Here is a 27,260-nt window from a genome sequence, read left to right as displayed (position 1 = left end):
AGGGCAGAGAGCGGCGCAGGTGTAGGGCCTGGCGTGGACGTCGCTGGGCTTTTGTGGTGGTTGATATCGACCCGTGTGGAGGGTCGTAGCTGTCGGGTTGATCGTATGGCGCAAGCCTGGACGGGGTTGGAGGGTGGAGGTGGCGATTGCGGAGAGGAGAGAGGGATGAAGGGAGCGGGTCGGTTTCTCAGCGAGGGTGAGACGAGAGGAGCTACCGGCAGTAGTACCCCGGCCAGTACCCCGCGCGGCGGGTGCAGCTGCATCCGAAAAGCCGTGTGTGTGAGAGTGCGTGAGAGTGGCGATAGTTGGCGTGTGTGTTCTTCTACTTGGTCAAACGATTCACGAGGGTGGAGTACGTAAGGTGTCTCTCTGTGACGAGGCGTCCTCGTCGTCGTCGTCGTCGTCGTCCTCGTGTCAGCCAGCATCCGAGGGAACTGGTGAGGACAAACCAGCTCGGACAGTCCGTCTCCCCTGTTTTGGGTGCTGACGATCGTCCGATGTCCCAGCAACGTGTTGTTCCAGGCGACGCCGACCACAGGAACAGCAGGAATGTGATTTAAAGAGTACGATAGAGTGAGTGTGTGTGTGTTTGTGTGCACGAGGGAGAGAAAGAGAGCGAGAGAGAAAGAGAGAGAGAGAGAGAGAGAAAGATCGAGTAACAGCGCCATGTTACGAAGAAGATACACCTCGAACGAGCATTCCTACCTGAGCGCGGGCAGGCCGTCGAACCTGCTGCGGACCAGCTTCAGCAGCGCCAAGCTAGAGACGCTCTATCGTGCTTCGTCCCTTCAGCAAAGGCGGGGTGGTCTCGAGTGTTTCCTGTTATCGGCACTCCTTTATGGCGCACAAACGATAGTAGTGCCAGGTCTGGAGCTACTGGTCCGAGGGCTTACAGCCGTCTTCCTGGGACTGAATCTTGGTCTATTGGCCTGGGCCAAGTGCAACCCCAAAGCAAAGGATGCGCTCTGGTCGGTGGTCCCTCACGTGGCCTGGCTACTCTCCACCGCACAGCTACTCGCTCAGCTGTTCCTCAAGTCCAGCGAGGTCACGCCTAGAAACGGATTAGACTGGCTGTTGCTCTTGCTCTACCTGCTGTTCGCCACTCTGCCCCTCAGGCTCTCCCTCTGTGCCTTGCTCGCGTTCGGCACCACGCTAACTTACATCGTCTCCGTGGTCGGACTGTCCAAGGCACCCGCCCAGATACCCATCGATGTTTTGGTAGGTTTCACCAACTGTACCTTGATGAATCCTCCTCTTACGGAGGATTTGGATGGTTCCTTAGCACCGTTCGCCACCGCCCTGAAAACGTTGAAAATCTCGTCAGATAGAATTTTTATTCTTTACCAAATCTTACTTAAATTTTCCCAATTTACCTTCAAGGATAAAGAGACATTACTCACGACGTGCAGGTTGTTATTGGTTTAGGACCGGAAATCGAAACTTCAGAATTTTCTGTCTCTATAATGCTATTTTAGCTTCGATATGAAAGGATATGTAGACAGATGTCACTCTATAGAAAGCTGTTAAAATGTTCTCCTATGGTTTCGTCTGTGAAATTGATTTGAAGCCGGGGATTGGCGCCGATGAATTTCCAGGACAACTGATTGACACATTCATTGCCTACCCCTTTGAGACTACCCTTTACTCGTACGTCTAAATAACTCCGTTGACGACAAGTCTCGCGCCTTTAATTTTCCCATGGTAATTTGCAATTCTATCGATATTTAGGTGATAATAAATTACGCGAAGAATTTTGATTTTGAGCTGGAACGGTATGCACAGCGTCGCGAACGTGGCTAGGCGAACGTGTTAAGGAATCTAGGCTAATGGTTTCAAGTCGAACCAATTTTAAAATAAAAGTTATAAAAAATAATACGCTTGGAAAAATGTCGAGGCATTTTTAATGTTGGAGTATGTCGTGGGCGTTAGTTTTCTGCGTGAAATGCAGGGTTCATTCGGTGTTAAATAATCGTGAAAACATTCGAAGCTAAATCTAATTAAAAATTTTCAGATTTAAATCCATTCGAATTGAGCAATTCCAAATAAATTTATAGATTCTTTTTAAAAATATAAAAAAAAAAGAATACTCCGTGTTGTTATTTTACACGATCAATTGAATCAATCTCCTCCGAGGGCTTAAATATCGTTCCTTTATACCGGATTTATTTAATTTTAGACCCGTGATGTTAGAAAATAATCCATTAAAGAGGAAACGATGATACAACGTTTAAAGTGGCCAGAACGAACAATGAAAGCTTCAACTAGTCGAACGAATTTACTGTCTAAACAAATCACGATATAATTGAACTTCCTCGGGAAGAGAAAAACCTGTGTACAATGTAAGTAAGCTTCGTAAAGGAATAATAGAAGCTGGATTAAGTCGCTTTATATATTGCCACCGATTCAGCATCACTTGACTGATCGATTAGCCATCAAACCGGTGCCTCCATTATCTCTGTTGTCTTTTCCATCGCGACAATTCTTCGATGCAATCAATTGTTCAAACAGCATTCTTAAGAGAAATTCAATTTTCCTATCGACCTTCTATCCAAAATGAAAAATTCAAATTCGAGTACTTCAACAAATCCATAAAATATCGTTCAGTCGATACTTAATATTTCTTTTCGATGAGAAGAAGTTCCTTCGATGGAAGTAGTTCACAGTTCCGGGATTTTTAATTAGTGTCTAGTTAGATGGACGAATGGTAGGTAGTTTCACTTGGTCGCTAATTAAAGTTGCGACGTCCCTTGCGGAAAGGGTGAAACGAACAAGAACAAGGTTCATAAATTGAACGAGCAACTTCGCAGGATAGTGTGTCGTAAAAGCTGGCACGAAGGAAATCATGCTTGAATTCCGGGGGGATGCGACACCCTGGAACGTCGATTAATCGGCTTTTGATTGGAGGAAGGCCGGTAATGAACAGTCTGTCACGATCATTAGCATCGCAAATTCGTTGGCCCAGCTTCGAAGTTTCAACAATTACGATGACGTTTTATCAACTTTTATGCTTCTATTGCAAAAGCTCCTTTTAAATCCTTATTATACGTGTACATATTGTATATATGAAATCAAGTGTAACTAAAAGATGAAGTACAGAGTTCGTTGAACGACCCAGAGGCATCGATCAAACGAATTTTCACTCACGAACGAGGTAACTAGGAGAGGTCAAAGAACGTGGAAACAACGTGGTCGAACACTATGAAACAACATAGATAGTTCAGTGACAAAATTTCCTAGACAAGAATGGTCGCGAGAGCGAAAGTTTCACTGGTGCACGTGGTTCTATCGTTAGTAACAGCCGAGTAGAGTTCGCTCAATGGTTGTTTAAAATAGAGAGAGACGAAGGTGAAAGAGATGTGCAATGACGCGACATGCCGCCTTTCCATGCACGACATACGATCGGTTTTCAATGGCACGATCTGCTTTCTTCCTCAACTCGGTAACAAATAGCCTGAATGCGTCAGTTCGAACGATAATTGCAATAATCGTCGATTTCTTGTTTAATGAACCCTTCTCTTCAGGTTGATCGAGGGGGTGACAAACCCCTTTGGTATCGTTCATCATATGGACATCAAGGGAAACGATGGGAGAACATTGAAATTGATAATAATTTATGATATATAGTTTGAAATTTTTTTTTAACACGTTAATTACGAAGATAAATTGAATTTCTCGAAGTTTATGATCGCCGACTCTCGTACCAATCAAGCTGCTCGAAATTGGATTCAAAGTTTTCCGCCTGGTGAGAAGTTGTCTGACCAGCACACTGCGACCGTCTGAATCTACTTTCACTCGAGAGTGTCTGAATTGAATTAACATGTTGACTACTGTAGCAGAAATTTAATAATTTAGATATTAAGATAGAATAGAGATTCAAATATATTTTTAATCAGCTGAAAATAATTGCATCTAACGAAAGGGGTGATCGAACGATATAAGTGAATTAAGCTTGAATATCGATTAGCATCGTATATCGACGAAATAAACAGTCCATCATCGTGCATTGTAGCGTGACCCTACTAATTACCGACGAATTAACAGATTCGTCAAACGAGCAAACCAATAATACGAAACAGGGGAACATTTAAATCGATAAAACAACACAAAACCGTCTCCCAGTTAATTTCTTGGCCGCAGAAAATTCAATTACGATCCTGTTCTATTGTTCCATGGGGACAAACGATTCGAACAAAAGCCTCTGCGGTTGAATAGAACTCCATCAAGCGTGCGAGACGGAGCCAGTTCCACGATTTTCCGCGCGAAAACGAAGCAATAGGGGGCGGGGGAGAAAAAAGGGCTTAGGGTTATTTGCGGAGGAATAGTTTGTTCCTGGATAACAGTTAAATATTTTCCAAATAGTCTCGAATCGTAAATGTCCGTTGATTTTCAGGTGCTGACGTTAACGTTGTCGGTGGGCGCGATGTTGTTGGGTGCTTCCAGTTACTCCTTGACAGAGTTCCAGCAACGTCGAGCCTTTCTGGAGACTAAACAGAGCCTGGAGGTTCAATTAGTGATCGAAGAGCAAAGTGCCGAACAAGAGAGGCTGCTTCTGAGCGTGTTGCCGGAACACGTGGCTGTAAAAATGCGACAGGACCTCGGCGCCTCGTTGGACACGCAGTTCAAGAAGATCTACATGTCCAGGCACGAGAACGTATCGATCTTGTACGCGGATATCGTCGGTTTCACGGCCATCTCCTCCACCTACAGCGCCAGCGAACTCGTGAAAATCCTGAACGAGTTGTTCGCGAGATTCGATCAACTCAGCGAGAGGTGGGTCGTTGATATGTCCTTTAAAGAGATTCTCACTTACAAGTGAAAAATTACAGAACAGCGTTTCACGAAGGGAGATGCTACCAAATTGCTTTCATTTTTGAGTTACCATTTTTTAGAAATATTAACGTGCCCAGGTACGAGCAGCTACGAATTAAAATCCTCGGCGACTGTTACTACTGCATCAGTGGAGCACCGGTCGAAAGGTCAGACCACGCTGTCCTCTGCGTTCACATGGGCCTGTCGATGGTGGACGCCATCAAGTACGTGCAACAGACGACCAACAGCCCTGTGGACATGAGGGTGGGCATACACACCGGTGCAGTTCTGGCCGGTGTTCTCGGTCAGAGGCAATGGCAATTCGATGTTTACAGCAAGGACGTCGAGCTGGCGAACAAGATGGAGAGCAGCGGAAGAGCGGGGTGAGATACGATAAATTGTAAAAGAAAATATCACGCAATTAAAATTTCTGTGAAATTTTTCGGCTGTTCAAAATGAAGTTACGCGCACGATGAACAGTGTAATTATCGAGAGAATAAATATTTGAAGGAGGGTGCACATCTCGAACGTGACACTGAGCTTCTTGAACGGGGAATTCGAGGTCGAGCCAGCCCACGGCGAGGACAGAGAAGAGGCACTCAAAAAGGCGGGTATCGTCACTTACTTCATAGTGCGGGCGTTGAAACCCTTCAAGCCAGCCGTGACGAAGAGTCTTGCCTCACTGACGGACGCGGAAAATCCACGAAGTTCGATGGAAAATACCAGAGACGGGAGGTACAACAAGGACACGGAAGAGTTCTGGCAAAGGCTTCGAAAGGAACTCGACAGCAAAGGTGGATAAACATGTTGGAAAAGGGGAAAAAATATCTATCAACGAAAATTTTATCTGAAATCCTATAGGTGGAGTGGTGGATCTGAAAGGACACGCGCATTGGTTCTCCTTACGTTTCAAAGACAAGAAGGTAGAATCAGCGTTTCACAATGCCGAAGAAGCCTTCTCCCCGTTGTCGTTACTCGGAGGACCGCTGGTGATGGTTTGTTCATCGCCGGTATGGAGGTTTCAACCCTGGGGACCATTTACCTGGGGTGGAATAGTGGTGGTCACTTTGTTTGCTATCGTTTTGGGCGGTGCCACTTGTTTGGGCAGCGCCGTTAAAGCTATGTGGCTGAGGAGAACCCTTGCTTTGCTGATGATCTTCTCCCTCGGGGATTTTCTGCTTCTCGACATGGTATGAAACATCCGTCAAACGAATGATATTTTATTAGAACGGTTCATTAGTCTAAGGTACGTTCAATATCTATTCCGATGAACAGTTCAACTGTGTGGTGATCGAGGAAGCGATTCCTCGCTTCAACGGCACTACACCCTTGTCAGCAAGGTGTCCATATCCCTCGTACTACTCATACATGGGCGTGCTAACGCTGGTGGCGATCTCTATGCCGAATTACATCTACTACCTGGGCAAAACGTATTTGATGTTCGGAATCGCAGGTATCCAGTGTGCCGTCAACATCTATCTACTTGGAGGGAGGCTCGATTGGGAAGATTATGCCTCGTCTCCATTAGACCCACCAATTTTTCCTTCAAAGTATTACCTGTCCATCACTCTTTTCGTCGTGGCCATCTGTTTGGTCATCGTTTCCAGATACGTGAGTAATATTTTATATTGAACGTTCCTTTGTTAAATAAAGTTAGAAGTATAGAATAGGTTGGTACAAACACCCTTAAATGTCTTTTGTCCGGTCAATTAAACCTGGGGATATTTAATGTTGTTAAATAAAAAGTATCCCATCCTCGGTAGATGAACAGCTAAAGGTTGAATAAAAATGTGAACCTTCTTATTTCGATGAGCTGGCTGGAATTCGATCGATTTCCAGACGGAGAAATCGAGGAGGATGCTTTATCTACGGGGCAGAGAGGTGGTCGCGCAGAGAGAGAGGGCGGCTGACATGAAGCGTCGAAACGGTGCCCTTATATACAATATCCTGCCGCCCCACGTGGCAGCTTACTACCTGTTCAGCGCCAGACACCACGGCGACCTATACAGTCAAAGTTACTCGGAGGTGGGCGTACTATTCGCCAGCATGCCAAACTTTGCCGACTTCTACAGCGAGGAGAGCATAAACAACCAGGGTCTCGAGTGTCTTAGGTTCCTCAACGAAGTCATATCAGATTTCGACGCGGTGAGTACCATTGAATGTACCAATCCCATTGAACGTGCAGGAATTCAGGAACTCGAAAACCATGGAACTTGGATACTTTTCGATGGTTTAGGTATTCTTGGATCTAGAAAGATCTCGGAATTCGTTTTAATCCCACTGATCTTCCCTTTCTCGTAGATCCTCGATCAGTGTAAGTTCCGAGACATCATCAAAATCAAGACAATAGGTTCTACGTATATGGCGGCATCAGGGATCACGGAATCGGTGGAATCTGAGAACGCGCCACGATGGTGTCATCTGGCGACCCTCGTCGAATTTGCCTTGGAACTGAAGAAAGCATTGTCCAGCATCAACGAGCAGAGTTTCAATCACTTTGTCTTGAAAATGGGTATCAATTATGGCCCGGTAATTGCTGGGGTTATCGGGGCGAGGAAACCTCATTACGACATCTGGGGCAACACGGTGAACGTGGCGTCCAGGATGGAGAGCACTGGAAAAGTGGGTTGTATCCAGGTAAGGTGTAATATTTAGAAATTTGGAAATTTCGAAACCCGTGAGTTTAATAACTTGTACTCAGGTGACGGACGAGACCCGGAAAATCCTGGAGCCCTTCGGTTTCGGTTTCGAGCAACGTGGCATGGTATTCGTGAAAGGCAAAGGTCAACTACTCACTCACTATCTGGTATCCAAGGATGGCGTGTCCTTGAACTTGGACAGCGATCTACCAGTCGAACCTACTCATCCCATCATCTACCAGTAGGCTAATACTCGAAGGCTCTAAAAACTTCAACGCAAACTCTAGCTCGTTCGCGATGGGAACCTCGTCGAGAGGCAAGGTTTCCCTCTCTCTCTCTCTCTTTTTGAGAACCCTCGAAGGGTTGTTCAAGACTATGACGAAGAAAGAGACGATCGTGCAAAGGGGGAAAAAAAACGAACTGAATCTCGAGGCTCGAAGCAACTTCTTCGAAGAAAAGATCCTTTGGATGAGTCGAAAGACCGAAGGAACGCGAATCGTTGGTTTAGAAACAGGTCCGGGCAATTCTGATCATTTGACAATCGATTAAATCGTTGATCTAAATCGATAGATTTTTCAATGTCATCTTTAGAAATTTTCAACTTGATGGAATTTTAACACGTTGACCACCGCGATTATTAAATAAAGATAAAGGTACTGAACTTTCTCAAATATCAAATTTCAATTCTTCAGTTCGCTAATATATTTTTCTTTTAATTATTTTGCGGTATTTGACGTGTTAATTGATTCAGAAACAATTTAGGTAACTAACCGTGAAGCAGCCACTTGAAGAAAAATTCTTACCGCTGTTACAACCGTAATCAGTCATTAACGTTGATCGCGTTTAGGACGAGGAACGTGTTACTAATGATGACGAACAGGGTACAAATCGAAAACTAAGTAGGATTAGGACGATTACGTTTGAGAATGGAAAGTGAACGATCGAACTAGTCGTGTTCTTTAAGCTGTGAACTGTCTTGCGAAGAATAGTTGAAAGTTAGGCCTTTAACAGAGTCCTATTTTACGTAGAACAGTGGAACAAGTAGGCTGATCTATAGGTAGGGAAGGAAATGAAACGTTCGAACGAATCGATATATTTCTCATTAATTTGAAGGTACGAAGCGAATGCATATCCGAAGGGGAAGGTTAATTGAAATCGGTGATTAGTGTCAGCTCGAGAGAAACATGTTTATCTCGGATATCGATCATTCTCGTTACTCTAGAGTCGATATGTAACTTAAGAAAGTGTTTAGGTCATAATCGTTGTGGTAGATTACGTACGGTTCTCGGTAATCGTGGCTCTATTTTTCTAGATTACGCGACGAACACGTTCGATAAATAAACGAATTATGGGGTGTCGACGGTCAATTAGTGGTAGGTCTTTTTCCTAACGTGGCTCGCGAAAAATCGTCGCTTTTCTCTTGATATATACGCGGTTCCCATAAAGTAGAATAAATAATAATAACATCAACGTATTTATTATTTTTCGAAGCTTTATGGATACTCCGTATATTAATCATAGAAGCCGTCAAATGTGTGCTTTCTTACGATCTCAATCGATTCGTTGTAATACAGTGTCAGAAGAAAAATCTCTAAGAAATTGTACGTACAATAAATACAGGAAAAAAGAACGCAATTCCCCGCGTCTTTAATGGCCAAGTTGGTAAAGTTGTTTGAAATTACGTATTATAACTTTCCAGGATCGAATCCTGTTGGGGTGAAAAAAATATCAATTCGTTCATTTTTTCTGAAAATTTCCTGGTACAATTGTCGTAGCAATCGAATTTTCTCTATACAATTGTTCTGTAATTGGTCGAATCGTACGATTTTCACGGTGCAATTGTTAATAATAATAAAATAGTCGAATGTCATGGAGGATGGGTTGGTTCGGTGGTTTGTAATTAGTGTGTTCTATTGAACTTTGGTGAAAGGTGCAATTTAATTGTACACCGAGTTGTTGTGTAGTTCGGTATGTGTATCGTATAGAGGTACTATTTATCGATCGTTCGCGATATCTCGAGAAAACGACACGCGATATTTAAAATACTTTCGCGGTAACGAGCATGAAAGTATAGAAACTATGTTACGTTATTTGTAAAACTTCTCTCGTAGAAGCTCCGAACAAACTATGTTGCCATCGCAGCTTTGTTTCGTGGAATTGTAAATGGAAAGTATTTGGGTAAACTGTGGAAAAAAGAAACATCGACTTTGAGAAATACCTTCAACGAAAATGTGTACGTACTTCGAGAAGAGAGAAGAAAAACACATGAGAATTGTGTTCTCGAAGGATGCTGTTAAAAATATAAGCGCTGTTTCAACCGATTTACCGATAAGCTTCAATGTTGTCTACTTTCCTTAAGCTTTACGTATGAACAAACTATTTAGCAACTCTTTATCGTAAAAAAATTGTCGAAATTGCGGAGAATTGTACTCTGCTGTTAAAAATGTTGAAGAAGCATTGAACTTGGAAAGGTGCTTGCATGTTTAACAGCACGAGAATGTTGTGAATCAAAAAACAAGTTCGAGGTCCGTTATTTTGGACACGTGGTAACGAAAGTGTCTATAATTTTGATTAAACTATAGTTCTCTAGAATGGAAAAACAGAGCAAGGTTTTCTAGAAATTCTAGATCAGATCTTTCATTCTCAGTATAGAGGTTTCATAAATGCATTGATCACTGTTAAACGATGTCTGAGATCAAAATAAGGTAATTTGTAAAAAGAGAATGAATTAATTTTTTAATTATTGAAATTGGAAATCTTTGTGTAATAGAAGATCAGCTTTTCGTTATTTCAAATTAGTCTTATTTTGCGCTCAAGATTCGTTTACTGAATATTATTCACGAAATAACCGTGAAACATCTCGTATCGGGTCATTAATAGTATACTCGATATGATAATTTATTTTTCTACACTTTGAGTACAAACTCGAGTACGTACAACGCACACGATTACGACGAGAAGAAACGAAGGTGCGATTTAATCCTTTCGTCTGATTCTCTTGGAACACGAAACTGTTGGAACTAGTCCAACCAAGTGTCTTCAAAGTCCTAGAAAAATCGTACTCTGTTTTCTAACGAAACTAAATACAAATTCTTCGAACGAAATTTAGATTTAAAAGAACAAAAGATTAGCCAATTCTTACAATTTCTTTCTTTTTCTTTTTTCTTTGTAGAACAAGGGTGTACATTTTCACAATCCACGCGTGTGTGCGTTGGTGCAGCACGAAAGGATTAAAGAAACGAATGAAAGCACAAAAATATGAAGAAGAAAAAAGGATAGTGTGATTATAGAAACGAGAAAGCACGGCCTAAGCGCGATAAAGTGGATAAATTGGGTGTAGAAAAGAATGAAGTATCAAAGCAAACTCTTTCGAAGGAAAATCCAGATCAATTTTACACGAATCCAATTATCTTTAAAAAATATATATATATATATATATGTAGAATACAAATTAGTTCTCGAACGATGGGTTGTTAAGACACCTGCAATTAAAATTTCATTTTAAACCCCTCAATTGATTCGTAATTTGATTTCCTTCATCAGAGTTTCAGAATCGCACAAAGAAGGAAAGTAGGACAAGCATTCGATACTGGACCTCAAACCTTTTTCCACTGATCGCGTATTTCCGGTTTCATATTCACGCTTGACACAATTGATACATAAACGTACACTCTCCACACGTGTATACACAAATTTACAGAAAAAAAAAGAAGGAGAATAGAAGAGATGAAGGATGAGAAGAAAAAGTAACGATGACGGACAGAGATCTTGTAAAGTAGCAATACAGGGAATTCTCGTGTACATATATTGCATATAATAATAATAAAAAAAAGCAAAAAGAATTAAAATATTAAAAAAAAATATTAAAAAAAATAGGAGAAAGAAATTAATGGGTCGAACGAAATAGAAGGACGACCCCTGTTTTCTTTTCTTTTATCGACGTCAAACGACCCGGCCGAATGCGTGTATAGTCGTGTAAGATGAATTATATCACTGTAGATATATTAGCACCTTTAGATGTGAGACTTCGATGAGGGAACACTTGTTGTAAACTTTCAAAGGTATAAACTTCTTCAGGCTGGGACACGCCGGGGACTCAGAGTCGAGAGGAATCATGCGACTGTAAATTAATAAAACGGTTTCTTCGCCGATGTCAAATGATTATTTCAATGATTCATATCTCACCTCTCCCTAGAGAAATAAACAACATTTTAATTAGGATTTCTTTAAAATTTCTATAATTTCATTTTGACTGCAGTATCATTTTCGAAATAATACAGTCGACGGGAAGAAGTAGACGTATTTATAGGAAAAACTTTATTTCGAACATGTCCGAAAGTTTCTTACAGTATGAAGCTGATCGACGAAAGATGTCAAATAAGATTAATATTGGATCGATTGTCATCGGGATAGAATTGTGTAAAGCACTTGAAGAGTCACTGATTGTATTATTATTATTTTTTTTAAAGCGACCTGATAATAACTCGCTCGAACGCTAGACATTTTCTTTTGCAACGCGGACAAGAATCCACATTTGATTGCAAATGAAGAATAACACCTTTACCGGTAAGTAGTCGCAAACATGAATTCGAAGGAAATATTAAAGTTAGGAGAGATATTCAATATTGATTAATCGTTTGCACTTTTTAAGAGTTCCTCGTTTAATATGCAGATATAGCTATATATTTACAAGGCAAGCTGTGAACACAGCTATATAGCTATACTTTATTTATTTAGAATGAAAAAAGCACGATAAACGCGTAACACTGCTCGAATACACCTTGTCCGCGTGCAAAATACTTGGACAACGATCGATCATCTCAGTCGTCTCCATTTTTGCGAATAAAAATTCATCGCATTGTATGAAAATCCCACTTTTCGATTCGAATCAATCTACTTTCAATCTTCTATTGTTTTTCAACGAGCTCGTTCTATGTCATACTATGTATATCCAGTTTGTCGAATTGAAAAGGTTTCGTTGATCGAAATAGTCAATTTTTCAATCACAGACGATAGAATGAATATAATCGTTAAATGTTCAAGTATCCATCCATGCTCACCAATCGACAATCATCGAAACACCCCCTGATCTAGGCCCAATGGTTAAGCACCATCAGAGGTTGCACGTGTATCTTATCTGAAATAATCACCTTCTACTATTACTTTCATCTATCACGTGGTACCTTTACTTTTTACCATCAACCTTGCGTTTTCATTTGGTATCAAGGATTAATTAAAATGTCACCTCTCATTTAGAATCCTTCACTTTTCACCATCAAAGCTCTAAGCTCCGCATTCTGATAATCCTTATTCCCGGTGGTTCCAAGGTTTCACCAAGTGAACCTTCTATCATCGGCATATGGGTGAATTTTATATTCAGAACACTCGACCAGCTAGTCAATCGTCGAATGAGTCGCTGGTACCAGGTCGATCGAAATCCTGCGAAGAGCCAGGCTGTCGATCGGGTACCAGCAACCATCCTCACGTCCTCACGAACTTGTACACCACACCGAACACCAACACGCTGACCAACACGAGGACCAACGCGGTCACCACCTTGGCGAACGCGTTTAATCCGCTCTCCGTGTGCTGTTGAGGCCTCCTGGTTGGTACGCTCTGCTTCGATGCCAATCCACGGGCCAAAGCAGGAAATGCTAGGCTCTGAGTGAAGGTCAACTTATGCAAGGATTCCGACAAAGAGTATGGACCCACTGAACCTCGGGCTGCTGCCCTCAGCAGGGCGTATTCCAGATCCAGGGCATCGAACATGCTATACCTGTTAATTATTAGAAAACTATTGATCAAACATCGATTACCGAGCTGGGTAATTCTGTTGATTGGAAATAAAATTCTAAGCAGATCGAGAGAGCGTGAGAAAGGGTGGCTGGAGGGATAGAGGTCTGGATTATTCGGATACCGATTAATATCTGGATCTATAACTGCACGTGCTTCGTCGGTCGTATTTGCATGGAGCCAGGGTCACGCCTCGACACGAGTCAAGATCGACGTCAGACCGTATCAACCTGAGGGATTATTTCCAGCCCCGCTTCCCCGTGCGATAATTTCACGGATCGGGAACAGAAAGGGGATGGTTCAGGGACGTTTCCCTTTTGTGAAGGAGACGGTGACAGGAAACCACGAGGATTTTTCACTTTCTCGGAGAGATTAAACGTTTCTTAAACTCTTGAAACGTTCGCCGCTAGCATTCGTACTTTATCCTTTCTTGCGTCGAGCGATCGTTAAATATATTCCCCGATGGTATAATTACCTGCTGCTTCGCCTCCTATCTTGCGAGTGCATCGAAGCGATCGCGGAGCTTGGCATGGAACGTAAACTGCTGGTGGTCGAGCTCGACGGGCTCGGCGGAAGTGGAGGTTCCTCGTCGATGGACGCCCGGTCCGGCGTCGGTGGAGTCTTAGACCCTGAATTGTGGTGATTATGATGCAAATGATGCAGCTGCAGCCGAGCATGATCCGGATGAAGCAGGCTGGCGCGTCGGGATTGTTGCGGGGTCGCGGCTGGACTCGTACTCGCCACGCCGCACGGCGATGGCGATGCCTTTTCAAACAGGATCATCGTTAAGGCATTCCGCGATTTAACTCTCTTAACATTTCGCCTTTAATAACAATCGATGAATCATAAATATGTAGCACAGTGCGTCGATTATGGCGTGGGACATTTAGGTTCTCCGTCGACCTGGCGCCAACAAGATTTTGATTTACGATGCGAGGTAGACGGGAATATTCGATTGAATAGCTTTCTTATAGAAACTACCATGAACCATTGATTCGTTTTATAACCGTGGTTATAAGAATAGGAAATAAAAAGCACCGTTAAGCACGATAAATTTCAGATATTTCTGTTCATTTTTTTTTCTATTTCTCTGTTTATGAGGATTGTAAATACCTGTATAGATTCTATTCCACTATCGTTGACGTTCTCTTGGACATCGGGAAACACGAATGCCTGCGCTTGTCCGTCCGCCTCGCCTCTCGGTGAATCGCTCGGCCATACCTGAAGAAGCGGAAGTCCACCGCGTGGTTCCGTGCATACTTCCGCAACAACGTCGCCGCTCTGTTCACCCGTGCTGAGGCACAGTCGGCCCAGCTCTCTCAATGGCTTCTGTGAAACCAGCAGTAACCAATGAAATATCGAATTGGTAAAAAAAATTGTCTTATAACACGTTGGCTAGAATTCGATAAAATTTTCTTTAAGAAATCATGGCTATCTAAAATTGTCGATATCTTAAACAGGACACGACAGCTGGCAACCCGATGGAACAAATACTTCTGTGTCTGACATAACCGTGTTCCTAGAGCTCTAGATAAATCACCAGCAAAACACATTATGCACGTTGCATTTGCGTCACGTGGAAGCTGTCACTGATTCGAATTGATTCGATCGTGGTGAAAATGCTGTCGGAAATATCGACTGGTATGACTGCATTGTGCCGATCGTCTGATCGAGATACCGAGGAAACTTTAAGGGAGATACGTGTCAGGGTATAACCGAAGGAAAACTTGTGCCTCATAGAAAACGAAAATGATTCGTATTTGAGGTTTGATGATTTACATCTAGAAGGAAAGTTGGAAAGTCTTCGACCCCGTGGCAGCCGATGACTTAGTGAAATATCCCTCGGTTCGATTCCTTTCATTACGGCCTGTTTACATTGATGTGATGAAGGTTGCAACACGCCCGGTTCTTTTATAAACGTCGATGACGTAGGATGGACTCACGCGAGAATTCTCAGCAACAACAGTTCACCGCTAATAATTATCACAGCACAATAATAAAAGTGCAAAGTTCACTATGAACCATTCGACTGTATCCTGTTTCTCATAGAGAAATAATAATCGATGTGGAAATAAACATTTTTCCCAACGAAAACGAAAACATCCCTTATGATTAATTACAAAATCAACCTTGATTTTGCCCTCGACCATCAAGATAATAATATTATATCAAAAATATGGATTTATCATTTACACAAGGTTCCCTTGAAAATAAAAATACTTTTCGAAACGGAAACTGCCCTCCTTGATTAATTACCAAAGTTCTAACGATTGATCTGACGGGTCGTTCAGAGTGCCTCTAATAGCACGACATTTTATCGAGACCAACGGGACAAATTTATCTTTTCTCAACGACTTTTTCCCTATCGGTGTATAATTAGCACGATCTCGTACGAAAAAAAAGTCTTGCTGGTCAAACAGCCGATGCGAACACGGATCGATACAGCGCAGCCAGGAAGCTCTCTAATGAAGCTGGATGCTTCTGTGCAGGTTTCCCTGGAAGGAGATGCGAATGTTATCATTCGCAGGGAAAAGAAGAATATACGTCTGTCTGTCAGAAGAAGAAGAAGAAGTTATGAATGTTGCAACTTTACCCTGAAGGGTGATTTGATGTAACACATTTGTTTGTTAAATATTTCAGGTTACTCGTTTTCAGGACACCCGACCGAGAATTTCAGTTTCATTGTACGATTCGCGAGACAGAACGAAGGAAATGATAAATTTAATGTTAAGCAAAGTTCAGAAATGGAAGGAGGTTTAAAACGATATTGATATCCTTGGTTCTATCGTGGAAATACGAAGATTGTTAATTTCTGCATTTCCTTTAACCATGAAAACTTGAACGAGAGAAATGCAAATTCGTTGTACCGCAGTGAACGACTGATGGCTGTCCTCACGATTGGTATCAGTTTTGCTGCAGAAAAATCTGGACGTTTGCCAAACTGTTGTTTCGATGGAACCGGTCTGCTTAACCGCAGATCCTTTTTCTAAAAGAACCACAAAAGAATTAGAAATCGGTTTGCGCCACTGGGTACAAGACAATACGGAGAAACTTATTTCCATTTCTGAATTGAACGGTCGAGAAAGTTCATTTTCTTTCTCCAATTTCTTTCAATTTCAATATAGATAGACTATTATAATATTAATAAAATGTACTATAAATAAATTTCAAGTGAAGCCTTTGAATTCGCCTAGATGCATAAAAAGTACATATGCACTCTGCTACCTCTTCTTTTTTTAAATGTGTTTTCAAATCTGTGTCAACGACTGAAATAAAACGAGGAATATCTCAATTTTCATCTGTAATTTCAGTGGTATCGTGCCAGTTATATATAAATTATGATGCAACCACGTGTTTTCAACCTGATTCACGATCTATCATCTGAGTGATTGAAACCCCCTCCAAACGGATTAATTAATCTCACATCGGATCATGAATTATAAACTGAGCGACGTTTCTGCTAAATTAAAGCTCGAGAAATTAATTAATCCCGTGCCCTTAGCCGGGTGTGGATTATTAAAAAGTTTTCCACAGCCACAGCAAATATCTCGGATAAATATTTTTCAAGCTGTGAACTCGACGAATTATAACCCGTCTTGATAATTACACATTCTTTTTTCCTCGGCAAACTTTCTTGATCGAAACGATAATATGATACGAAGATTACACTTTTATATAATAGCAATCAATATTAAAATTATTTTAGACTTTTAACATTTGAAATGAATAACTTATCCGAGAAGATGTAGCGTTGTTTATCACCCAATGGTAAGTGCTTTGGTTAATCCATTAAAAGCACTTCGAATAGGCGAATAGGGGTTGAAAGGAGTGAGGTCGTAATCGCAGCCAATGATTTGCGGACCGTGTTGAACAGACACACAACGATGTTCGTGACCGTGACTGAGAAATCTTAGTTGCTTCGGCCTTGACATAAGGCACGGTCGATGAAGGAACATGAAAGGGGGTTGCTTTTCTCGTGCGTGTAAACAGAAACACCCTTGTCCCATGAAAAGGAGGAGTTTGTTCAATTTCAACAGCTCGATCACGAAATTATCACGAGCAACGATCTTCCAGAAATTTTTTTCACCCCTCCTTTTTCATTTAAACATTTTCGATTCGACTTTGACCAACCCTTGGGGGGTTGAAGTGACGTTTCCATCACGAAAATTATTAGTGAATTATGAAGTTCTCGATAACAAGACTGATTCGTGGCTAATGGAAAAGTTAGGGGTTCGTGGGTAGATTAATTGACTTTATATTTCAAGGGTTAGGGGTGTATTCGTTAAAAGGTCTTCATCCTCGAGTGAATCAGGTTGGAATGTTAAAGAGAGTGAAAGTAAAAGTAGAATTTACTTTTCTACTTAACTACCTTCTTGACTTAATCACCTGTGGTGGTGAACTTTCATCCCTTACTCGATGACAATCTCCACTTTCTTGAACGTTTAAAAATAAAAAGTATAGCTTGAACAACAGGTAATGCTAAGGGTGAATTGGAAATTTGGTTAAAGGTTATTATTCGCAGAGTGATGTTTGGAAAGGGTGAATTTCAATGGTAGTGCCTTGAAAAATTAATTAAAACCGTCGGTAGCATTCTACCCCCTTTTCGCGTTGACGCCTGAAATGCTTTGAAAGAAACGTCGAGCTTCGTTCGCCGTTGTTTCGTTTGAAACCGGGAAGGATCTCGTTATATTGCCACGAAAACCACCCCTTTTTATTTGAATAATTCGACGCACCGAGATACGAAGCCAGAGAATCGTGAAAGTCGAAGGGTTTCGTTATACGGAATACATTTCCGTGTTTTATCGTTGTTCTACGCAACCCTGCTTCGTTTGTGAAACATGACAGATCAGAGGGTTCGGAAACTAACGAAATTCACCCTCTTGACTGTCGGTAGCACGCTATCGTCAGAAATCAGATTGGTCCCTGGATAGGGGTAGTGAAATAAAAATAAAGGTTAATGATTCTTCGAGAAAATCACTGAATCGTCTTCCAGCCCTCATTTTAAGAAAAAGAGGGTGGTAAAGGTACAGAGGAATTGGAAATGGGCAGTGTTTTTTTTTTTTTTAATGGCAAATGGTAAATTATTTTGAAATAGTGAAATTTTAATAAATAAAAAAAATTAATCAAAATAATGAAAGAAGGAACAACACTCCCTCTAATAAATATTGGATTAAAAATTAATTGTATTTTATTTTGTAATATAATAAAATTCAACGGAGAAATACCTAATAAAATTCTGAATAAACAGAAGGTGGATCGATGAAATTCAAATGGACAAATTTCAATTTAATTGGATTTATAAAGCTTGAAACTTCCACCCTCTAGTACAATATTCAGTGAAAGGGAAATAACATACTAAATAAATGAAAATAATTTCGAGAGGCGTGTCCCACTTTCACCTCTAAAGTATTTTAACAATTTACTGAAGGTATTCAAATTTCGTTCACCCTTTTAATACCGGGACACACAAGTTTCTTACCACTCTCTCCAGGATATAAACAAAGGGAGCACAATCACCTCGTAAACCACCCCCAAAAGCTAGATTATTCAAGCTCCAACTCATAATACTTTAAAACCTAATTTAAAGAACCCATAGTGAACCTAGCAAAATAGAACCTCATAATCATGGTGTATGGAGGGTTAAATTAACCCTGAGAATGTTTTAAATATTCTGCATGACTCTACACAAACATCATTTAAATTTCATCAAATACACTGAATCATAAAATTTCCATGAGAAATAACAGAATAACTACAGAAAACCTACCCTTGTGTGCAGAACACGAGATCGTTTATTGCAACGAAACCAAACAACTTCCAACAACGTGAACTATTCCAAAAAGCATAATCAATAAAATTTTCACCCTGCTACACTTTGTTTCCAACAATCAGTAATAAAATAACAACAAAAGGTTCGCCCTCGAGTGTGGAATTCAATTGAAGTTGTGGGAGACAAGAAATCCTACGTGCAATTTAATCAAACAACCAATAAAACGATGCAACATCGCCTACAATTTTTCTAAACATTATGCCGTATCAAATTTCCACCCTATTTCACCTTCGATAAAAAGAAGGTTCCATGTTTGCCTCTTAACACGTTGACACGACATGCATACGTCAAATCTTACGTCAAACAACCCGATCACCTACAAACTCAACCCACACTATTATAACAAATAACAAATACTAAATTATAATAAATTTCAATTAAAACCATGATAAAATTGACTATGTCCCACTTATATGATGACTTTCAGTGACGAGGCCTCTCAACCTCAATGAAATTTTCCAAAATGTCTAGAAATGTCAGTGAAAAACATACCGCTGTAAGATGAAGAAGGGATTGATAAAAGAAAATTCAGTCACCTGCATTTTTCCGAGGCCGAGCTCATGGCCAAGGGTTTCGGCACGATCGTTCGCCTCGTGCCAATCGTCGGCTTCCAGGATATCGGTCTCCTCGTTGGCCTCTTCGGGGTTCGAACTGCGACTGGTTCCGCTCGTCAGGACAGCCCGAGACAGGAGCGTGCTCAGAGGGTGGGAGAGGGTGAGTTGGCTCGGTCCGGTAGCTGGTGTACGGTGGGGATGGGGATGAGCTGGCTGTGTTTCGCAGCAGGGGGTGAGAAGAGGTCCAGCACCGCGAGTTCTGACGAGAATATGATTTACCCGTCGAGTTCTCCGGCCGGTCTGATCGTTACTAAGCTTGATTCGAGTTACTTGTGCCACCGGAACCAACGAAGAAAATATACAATAAATAAAAGCTTATTGTTCGGCGAAATTTAATCTTTGAGATATGAAAACCATGCTGCGATTCCGCGTGAGAGAATTAATTATGAATAAAGAATGATATTGCTTTGTACCGAAGACTGCCTTTCGAGGAAATTGAATTTTCGAATATGTTTCGTTCTACGCGTTATCGAGAATAGAAAATTAATGACAGCACTAATGGTTATATGGTAAATTAATATCAAACCATAGAAGGACAGATTTCTATTATCAGCAGCGTAACAACTGATGAATAAATTATTTAGCAAGGTTCTTGCGATCGATTTGTCGCTATTACACAATGCAGAGTATTAATCTTTAATGGGAGAATAGTTTCTTTTAGATTACTAGTAATCAGTATATTATATGAGTATATTTCTTTATTGGTTTGGTAGAAAAGCTTGATAGGGTTTTAAGGATTGTAAGAGGCGAAGGGTGAAATGTTTTCGAACGAGTGCGGTAGACAGTAAGGGGTTAGGCTTGGATTACGTGGATTTTCGGTATTAATTGTTGGGGTGGCTTGGCTTGATTGCCGGGAAACAGGCTTGGAAAACGATATCGGGGTGTTTACTGTTTCTCGTTAAAAACAAGCGTGTTGAATTTTTTCTGGAAAGAAAAAAATTCTTTATCAAGCATTTCCATTGTTGTAACATTTCCCTGCATTACTATTTTAATGGAAGGAGAAATAATTATTTATAACAGTAATTATGATACCCTTCTAACCCATAAATAAATAAATAAATTTTCTTTGAATTCGAAAGAAAATCTCCGAAATGACTCGAACAATTAATTCGAGGGAGAAAATGGAAGCAACGATTCATCGGAAAATTGGAGGAGAAAAGTGGTGAGAGCTGGAAAATGAACAGCGAGACAGTTTTCTCGAGTGCCTGGATACGTTTCGCCGGATAACAAGAACTTGACGGAAATCCGGTTTAAACTGCCTAAAGGCTTTCCGAGAACGAAACTTCGAAGACGGAAAAATTGCATTACGGGTATTCAGAGTAAAGTAAATATTCAGAAGTTTCGAAAATTATCGGAATACAATATCATACCAATTTCGTCCTTCAAAATTGGCCGATCAATAGGAAAAAAAAAAAAAAAAAAAAAGCAAAAGGCATCAAGCGTTACATAACAGAGAACAAAAAGAAAACCACCCCCTGATGGTCCAAAAGATCCATCAAACGCGATTCACCCGTGAAAAATTGCCGATCAACAATAGCGACGGTCCATAAACCACCCTGGGGCCGACGTCAAAAGATACAAAAGAACAAGAGAAGAAGACAAACGATGTGATTGGAAGATTCACATAAACGTGGAGCTGTGGGTAACAAGAGAAGGTGACAAAAATGAAGACTGATAGAGGTGCAAAGTAGGGCTGTAAAACTTCGAATAATTTGTATAATTGAAATATCCAAGCAGTTGGAATTTTACCAAATATCTAATTATTTGATTAGATGAACATGGGAACACAGACCATACTCCTCCCTATGATATATATTTAATTATTCGCAATTAGATGATCGTAATATTCGGATTTTCGTAACAACCCTACTGCAAAGTGTTCGGAAACGAGATGAAACGGGACGCAGAAGAAGCTCGAAAGAGAAAAGAGGGAGGTTGAGGACGCGACGCCGGCGCGAGAGGAACCCCGTAGGTCAAGGTCGTCGCAGGTGGAGCCCCGTGGTACGGCCCTGAGAGACCCGCTCGACCGTTTCGTGCAGGACGATCTTCGAGATCGATATACCCAGAGCTACACACCGATCCCCTTTCAAGCCCCCCTCGTTTCCTGCAACGCGGAAACTGATAGGGGTTGTTGGGCTCGCGTGCATCGATCCGCGACCTGCTATTTCCTTTCGACTTTCGAATACTATTTAATTGAACCTGGGCGTTGGTCCTGGGCTTAGGTTTTTTTCCCACGATGAAAGTGAGCTTTAAGGGTGGTACGTTGACCTTTTGTACACGGGACGAGGAAAAGGGATTTACAGCTTGTTTGCAGGAGTTAATTGGTGGGATTGAAACGATTGGTGGATGGTATAGGGTTCGACTGTTTGGATTTAGGTAGGTAGGTAGGTTGGGGGAGGATAAGATGTTAGGGTGTTTGGAGAGATTGATTGCTGTCGCATCTCGAATTATTGACTGCGATAGAGATACTTTGGCTTCGAGCGAATTGGATGGGTGGATTGGTTTTAACCCTTTCTTTTGGAATTGATAAAGGAATATGACAAGCTGTAACTATGTTTAACGTGTTAAATTATATCTCTGTCATATCTCTTTAGGTAATAATCAGAATTAGAATTCCGTATTCGATATTGGGTAAACATGTGACAAAGGATGGATCATTTTCATGTCGTACTCGATATCTTTGGGGTGGATCGAAAATGGTTGGTCCTTGCTTCTCGTTACTTTTAACGACGATATAAAGTTTGATGGTTTTACCAGAGGGAAAATGATAAATCGTCGAGACGGGTGTCGAGTGGTACACGTCAGTTTCGAGATAAGATGAATTGTATGTTCTGTATGTTGGTTTTCGGTGTACACGGTAAGACTGACAAATTACTAAGGTGTTCCAAGGGATTTATCACGCGTTGGTGTAACTTGGAACAGAATTACGGTGTTTTGTCTGGCTACCTCTTGACTTCACTTATTTCAGAGCGTTGTGTACCGACACAGTTGCGAAGGGTCAAGGTTTTCTTCTTTTCAAGTTGAGTTTACTCTATGAAAGAGGAAAGTCTTCAACAAAATTAAAAACTTCATCCGCTATCTTTTCTACCACTATGGTTATTATGAAAAGGAATACATACTATAACATTCTGACATTGAGTTATGGCAAAATAATCAATCACCTTTAGGTCCAATGAATTAAAAGTTTTGGATGACAATGGTTATTTATCACTGTCGAAGTGTAAGGAAACTGAAAGGTTTTCAAGACAAATTATTTTCGAATAATTGAACCATTTCACCTCGACAAAAAGTAAACTTATCCCCTGGACGATTATTTGTAATTCTTAAGCGATGAACAGAGGCTTCGAAATCGAGCGTTTTAAGGATTGAATTTCAGGTACCTTGTTTCGCTAGATCGACCTTGGAGTTCTTCCGGAAAATTCTTACGATCGCGATGTTATCCAACGAAATTCAATTTGCCACGGTCTACGTAGCACCCCTACGGGATTACGACATTCAGATCACGTAATTGGAAGCCTGTTACCCTCGATCAAGGTTCATCGTTATTTTTCTTCGTGTCTCGGGGGTTTAAGCGAATCCGACTGCGATTTTTCGTTTCGTTCTCCATACCCAGAAGAGAGGTACGAGCAACCTGGATTTCATCATCGCTCTTCATCCATCAAATATTCTAACCCGTCCTCCAAATTCAAGATCGCAAACGAAGAATTTTATCGTCTCTAGAAAAGATAACGTGCGTTATGGACAGAAAGAGGGATAGTTTCGAGGGGTGGATGCAGGACCATTCGGCCAAGGACGTGTGGGGTCAAGTCCTCGGTATGCAACAGATAGTTGCAATGCACAGTTCGTGGTCTTCTCTAAGAAAAAGGAGCTGTTTCGATTTACTTATTGAATTAACAGAGAGCTTAGACCAGTGGGTGCTTTTTCCAGGGTGGGTTAAGTAGACCCCTTTTTGCTCGATTATTATGTACACAGACGTTTTTTGCCAACATTTCCTACGACCTTTTTTTGCCCTCCGACAAACTACTTCACGTTTTTTTTCGTTAATCGATCAATCGTTGGCTAATGTAGTTCGTGCAAAATGCTGAAGGGTGAACTTTGATAAATAAGATAAATGTACCTCGCGTGGTTGAAGAAAATTTAGAAATTATTATTCAAATTCTTTGGAACAACCTAACTTTTCGAAATCGTCGATTAAATTATAAATTGTTTAATATATTTCAGTTTTTATGATCACTGAAGAATGTACCGATCGAGACAGAGGTAGAATTTGTTCATCGACGCACTTAGATCATGGATCTTCATGGATCCTTTTATCGAGGATCAAGAGATATACGCTAGATGGAGCTCAATGTATATTAGTAGAAGCGAATTGAAAAATCCGCTCGGTTGGCCTCAGGCAGAGAAAGCTTGAACCAGCCTCGAAGGCTTCAGCTGATATCGTAGTCGCCTCTTCTTCTTTTCCTTTCACCACCGTGGCATATGTCACGTCAGGGCCGTACTATTTTCAAGAAAAATGATCGAACAGTATTATTAAATAATTGTTTGATTACACAGCATTCGAGACGTGGGTCGAATTCATATTTAATCTTCACCGGATAATAAATTATTATTGAAATGTCACTCGATAATGCTTCGAGCTCCGAATAAACTTGTTTATCTAACACCATCGTAATTAGCATCAAACCATAAAATCAATTAGCAACGTTATTACGAGGGGTTATAACGTCCCTAATGGAACATTACCAATTTAGATAGACGCAGCTTCTATTAGATCAGCGCTGCGGCGAGGTTGCTGCTTCGATAATCTGAAAGCGATTTAATTGATGCAAGCAATTACAGTAACAGTTAACCAACCAAGAGAAAATCATTGGCATTCTATCTAAATAATCATTCCTCGAAATAGACGTCGTTTCGAAGGATCACGGAGTTCCTTTCATCGATCTTCCTCGTTGAGATTCTTTTTTTACAGTTGAATCTCTGAATTATTTACAGAAACCTTGGTCTGTTGATTGACAGAGGAGAAACGACGATTACACAATTCATTTTTGACTGACAGAGTGTCTATCCAATTTTTTTATGCTTATTACGAAATTAAACTTTTTATTTTTAATCCCAACAACCCTTATATTAGTATCTACTATAATAAGCTTAGACCTTCAAACGAAGAACAAATGATTGATTGCGATGCACGATGCATCGTTATCGTTTCCATGGATCACTTTCTAAACCCATCTAGCGAGATTGAAGATCGAGGATCACAGAAGATGATGAAGAGTGTTCGTTCGCCTGAATCATGCTCTCGATCAGGGCAATCATCATCGAGCTGCGCTCAGCCGGAAACGTACTTAACACGCGCTTCCGCTTCATTGTGTACCGATTCGAATAAACACGAGGGCGAGGCATCCCACACGCGGTTCTGACAAACTATCCCGAATCGGAATATTTTTCGAAGGAAAAAGTCAAGGAAGTATCATCGCGGTTCATCGAACGCGATTTCCAATGAAATTCTCCCTAAACCGTCGAGGTGTCGACAGAAAATGGACAAAGAAGTGGATGAAAAACAATATGACGCAGTTTGCGTATTTTTCGCAACAAATATTTTTACGTAACGGAGAAAATGCAAGTTTTCCATGGCTTCGAAAGTGAAACGAGCTCGGATGCAACTGCAGTCGTTTCTACCTAGATCAGTCTGTTTGCACTAGATAATTCCATTATCTTTCGTATCAATTCTGATCTTAATTGACTTCATTCTTGTAGATTTCAAATGAAATTTCAATCGAATAGCGAATTACATTGTCTTTTAATCTATCTATGATCTCCGTACTGTCTCCAATCTTTGCGAACTGGAAATAGAATTTCAATCGAACGAACCTGCGATTTTCACGATTATAGTATCGTTTAGAAATTAATTCCGCTTCAGTTGAATCGTAATTGAGGTTTCTATAAATGTGCACCGAAAGCAACTCGCAATTCAGTTGGAACGATCGTTTGTGCAAAGGTAATTAGATCTTTCTACAGGTCAATGGAACTCGCGTACCGGTCGCAACATTTCATTTTCAAGCATATCTACTTACGTTGAACGGAAAACTACTGTTGGAAAAGATTCGTTGGAAAGCGAAATAAAAATGATGTTGGTTAAAAGAAAAATTTCTTTCGGTGGTCCGATTCGAAAAGAAGTGAAACCTTTTGTATTTGCGCGTCTACCTGACCCGAAGAGTTGGTACATCGATTCAGCGAAACACACACAGTCTCGTGAAGTCATGTACTGCTATCGAAATTTCATTGTGAAACGCTTGTGAACCGGCTCGAGGTTCTGACTTTTATCGTTAAATTCATTGGAATTTGCCCTTTGCAGTAACAACCAGCTGTGCGAGCGCAAATATCTTCTCGTTCAATTGTTCGACAAACTTGTTCCTTCGCGAACGTAAGTCCAAAAATAGACACCTAAGCTTATCTCTTTTTTACTTTTCACCTTCACCCGGTTAATTACTATGAAAATATAAATTTATAGATCGCGAGGCGTTCACGACGTCTTTGACTTGTGCGAAGTGTCAAAGGATCGATGGACGTGATTTTCAACGGTTCGGTTAATCCTACACGTTTTTAAAATAACGCTCGTGGTAACTCGTAAACAATGTATCGATCGTCTGGCTGTTTACGAGATCGAAAATTATCGCAATTCTCACGGGGGAACCGTGAACTCGACCGACCAGGCATCGATCCAACACTTTCGACTCGTAAACTTTACCAAGAAAGTCTAGGAGAATTTTACTCGGTGAAATGATTCCACCGGCAAAGTGGTTCAGATACAGAAGTTTCAGTTTGCGAAAGGATGTCTTCGAAGAAGTACACTTTTGAACTTTCAACTTTATTCCCGACATTTATACGGATAAGAGTGTAAGTTCTTCTTAACTGATGCCTCTTACTGACAGTGACAAATCTTGATCGTACCGGTTTAATTACCATAATTTTTAACTATCATGCATCCTCAAGATAGATGCATCCGACGTTATCTTTTCCCTTGCTGCATCGAATATACCGCGCAGCGTAACTTATTTATAAATAAATGTTGGACATTCTCCATGTCCCAAGGGTCAGCTCGGGACATTTGAAACATCCTGTACACAAGGCCACATTATAACGTGTCATACCTTTCCTTCGCCACCTTGTAACCTGCATCCCACAGTATATCCCATGTACAGTACGAAGCACGGTAGGTTTCCCTAGGGAAAATGCCGATGCATGGGGAAGAAGACCCCACCACTCTTCCTTAATAAATATTATTAAAGATCGAAATAATGCACGAATGAAAATTCTATATACGTTTATACAAAAGTGATGAGACCTTCGTCCCCAACAAGAAAATTGCCATTTTACCTAGAGAAGTTTATCATGTTCGCCACTGTACCAGCAATAAAAAAAAAAAAAAATAGAAACATCTGACAACTCACCAATATGTCCCATAAGCTAACGTTCTCCAGAAGTTAACCTCCTACGCCAATGGATCCCGCCAGCAGGATCGAGGCAACGTTTCTTGGATCAGCATAGATCCAGAGATTCAAAGAGGGGCGCAGC

At 40.9% G+C, this 27,260-nt stretch overlaps 2 protein-coding genes across 5 annotated transcripts; one reads left to right on the top strand and one right to left on the bottom strand.

The window, feature by feature from the left end:
- Positions 1-48: 48 nt before the first annotated feature.
- Positions 49-11,626, top strand: Ac3 (adenylate cyclase 3). The gene is made up of 9 exons (XM_034319229.2): positions 49-1,218; positions 4,391-4,770; positions 4,908-5,192; positions 5,320-5,603; positions 5,671-5,999; positions 6,085-6,420; positions 6,649-6,954; positions 7,111-7,446; positions 7,511-11,626. The coding sequence occupies exons 1-9, from the start codon at positions 667-669 to the stop codon at positions 7,691-7,693; spliced, it is 2,991 nt and encodes a 996-aa protein (XP_034175120.2). The 5' UTR covers positions 49-666; the 3' UTR covers positions 7,694-11,626.
- A 131-nt stretch (positions 11,627-11,757) lies between these two features.
- Positions 11,758-27,240, bottom strand: LOC117601848 (uncharacterized). Of its 4 annotated transcripts, none has more exons than XM_076691483.1 (5): positions 27,137-27,240; positions 19,608-19,884; positions 14,355-14,570; positions 13,717-14,006; positions 11,758-13,224 (listed from the first exon to the last, which is right to left on the bottom strand). In XM_076691483.1, exons 2-5 carry the CDS (start codon positions 19,611-19,613, stop codon positions 12,930-12,932), a joined length of 807 nt encoding a protein of 268 aa, XP_076547598.1. In that variant the 5' UTR covers positions 19,614-19,884; positions 27,137-27,240; the 3' UTR covers positions 11,758-12,929. The 4 variants fall into 4 exon arrangements, with proteins under 4 accessions (XP_076547598.1, XP_076547596.1, XP_076547597.1 ...); XM_076691481.1 differs by having other exon boundaries at positions 19,608-20,609; positions 27,137-27,230; XM_076691482.1 differs by lacking the exon at positions 27,137-27,240 and adding an exon at positions 23,066-27,107 and having other exon boundaries at positions 19,608-20,609.
- Between the last annotated feature and the right edge of the window lie 20 nt (positions 27,241-27,260).

This window comes from Osmia lignaria, chromosome 13 (assembly GCF_051020975.1).
Source record: "Osmia lignaria lignaria isolate PbOS001 chromosome 13, iyOsmLign1, whole genome shotgun sequence".
Lineage (NCBI taxonomy): Eukaryota > Metazoa > Arthropoda > Insecta > Hymenoptera > Megachilidae > Osmia > Osmia lignaria.
This window is presented reverse-complemented; position numbering and strand designations above follow the sequence as displayed.

Excerpts from the sequence above, each read along its gene's own strand:
- Ac3 (XM_034319229.2), top strand. The coding sequence starts at position 667 with ATGTTACGAAGAAGATACACCTCGAACGAGCATTCCTACCTGAGCGCG. Across the intron at positions 5,193-5,319 it reads GAGAGCAGCGGAAGAGCGGG|GAGGGTGCACATCTCGAACG; the intron begins GTGAGATACGAT and ends AAATATTTGAAG. Across the intron at positions 6,421-6,648 it reads TGGTCATCGTTTCCAGATAC|ACGGAGAAATCGAGGAGGAT; the intron begins GTGAGTAATATT and ends ATCGATTTCCAG.
- LOC117601848 (XM_076691483.1), bottom strand. Across the intron at positions 14,007-14,354 it reads GTGGAATAGAATCTATACAG|GCATCGCCATCGCCGTGCGG; the intron begins GTATTTACAATC and ends CTGTTTGAAAAG. Across the intron at positions 13,225-13,716 it reads GATAGGAGGCGAAGCAGCAG|GTATAGCATGTTCGATGCCC; the intron begins GTAATTATACCA and ends AATAATTAACAG.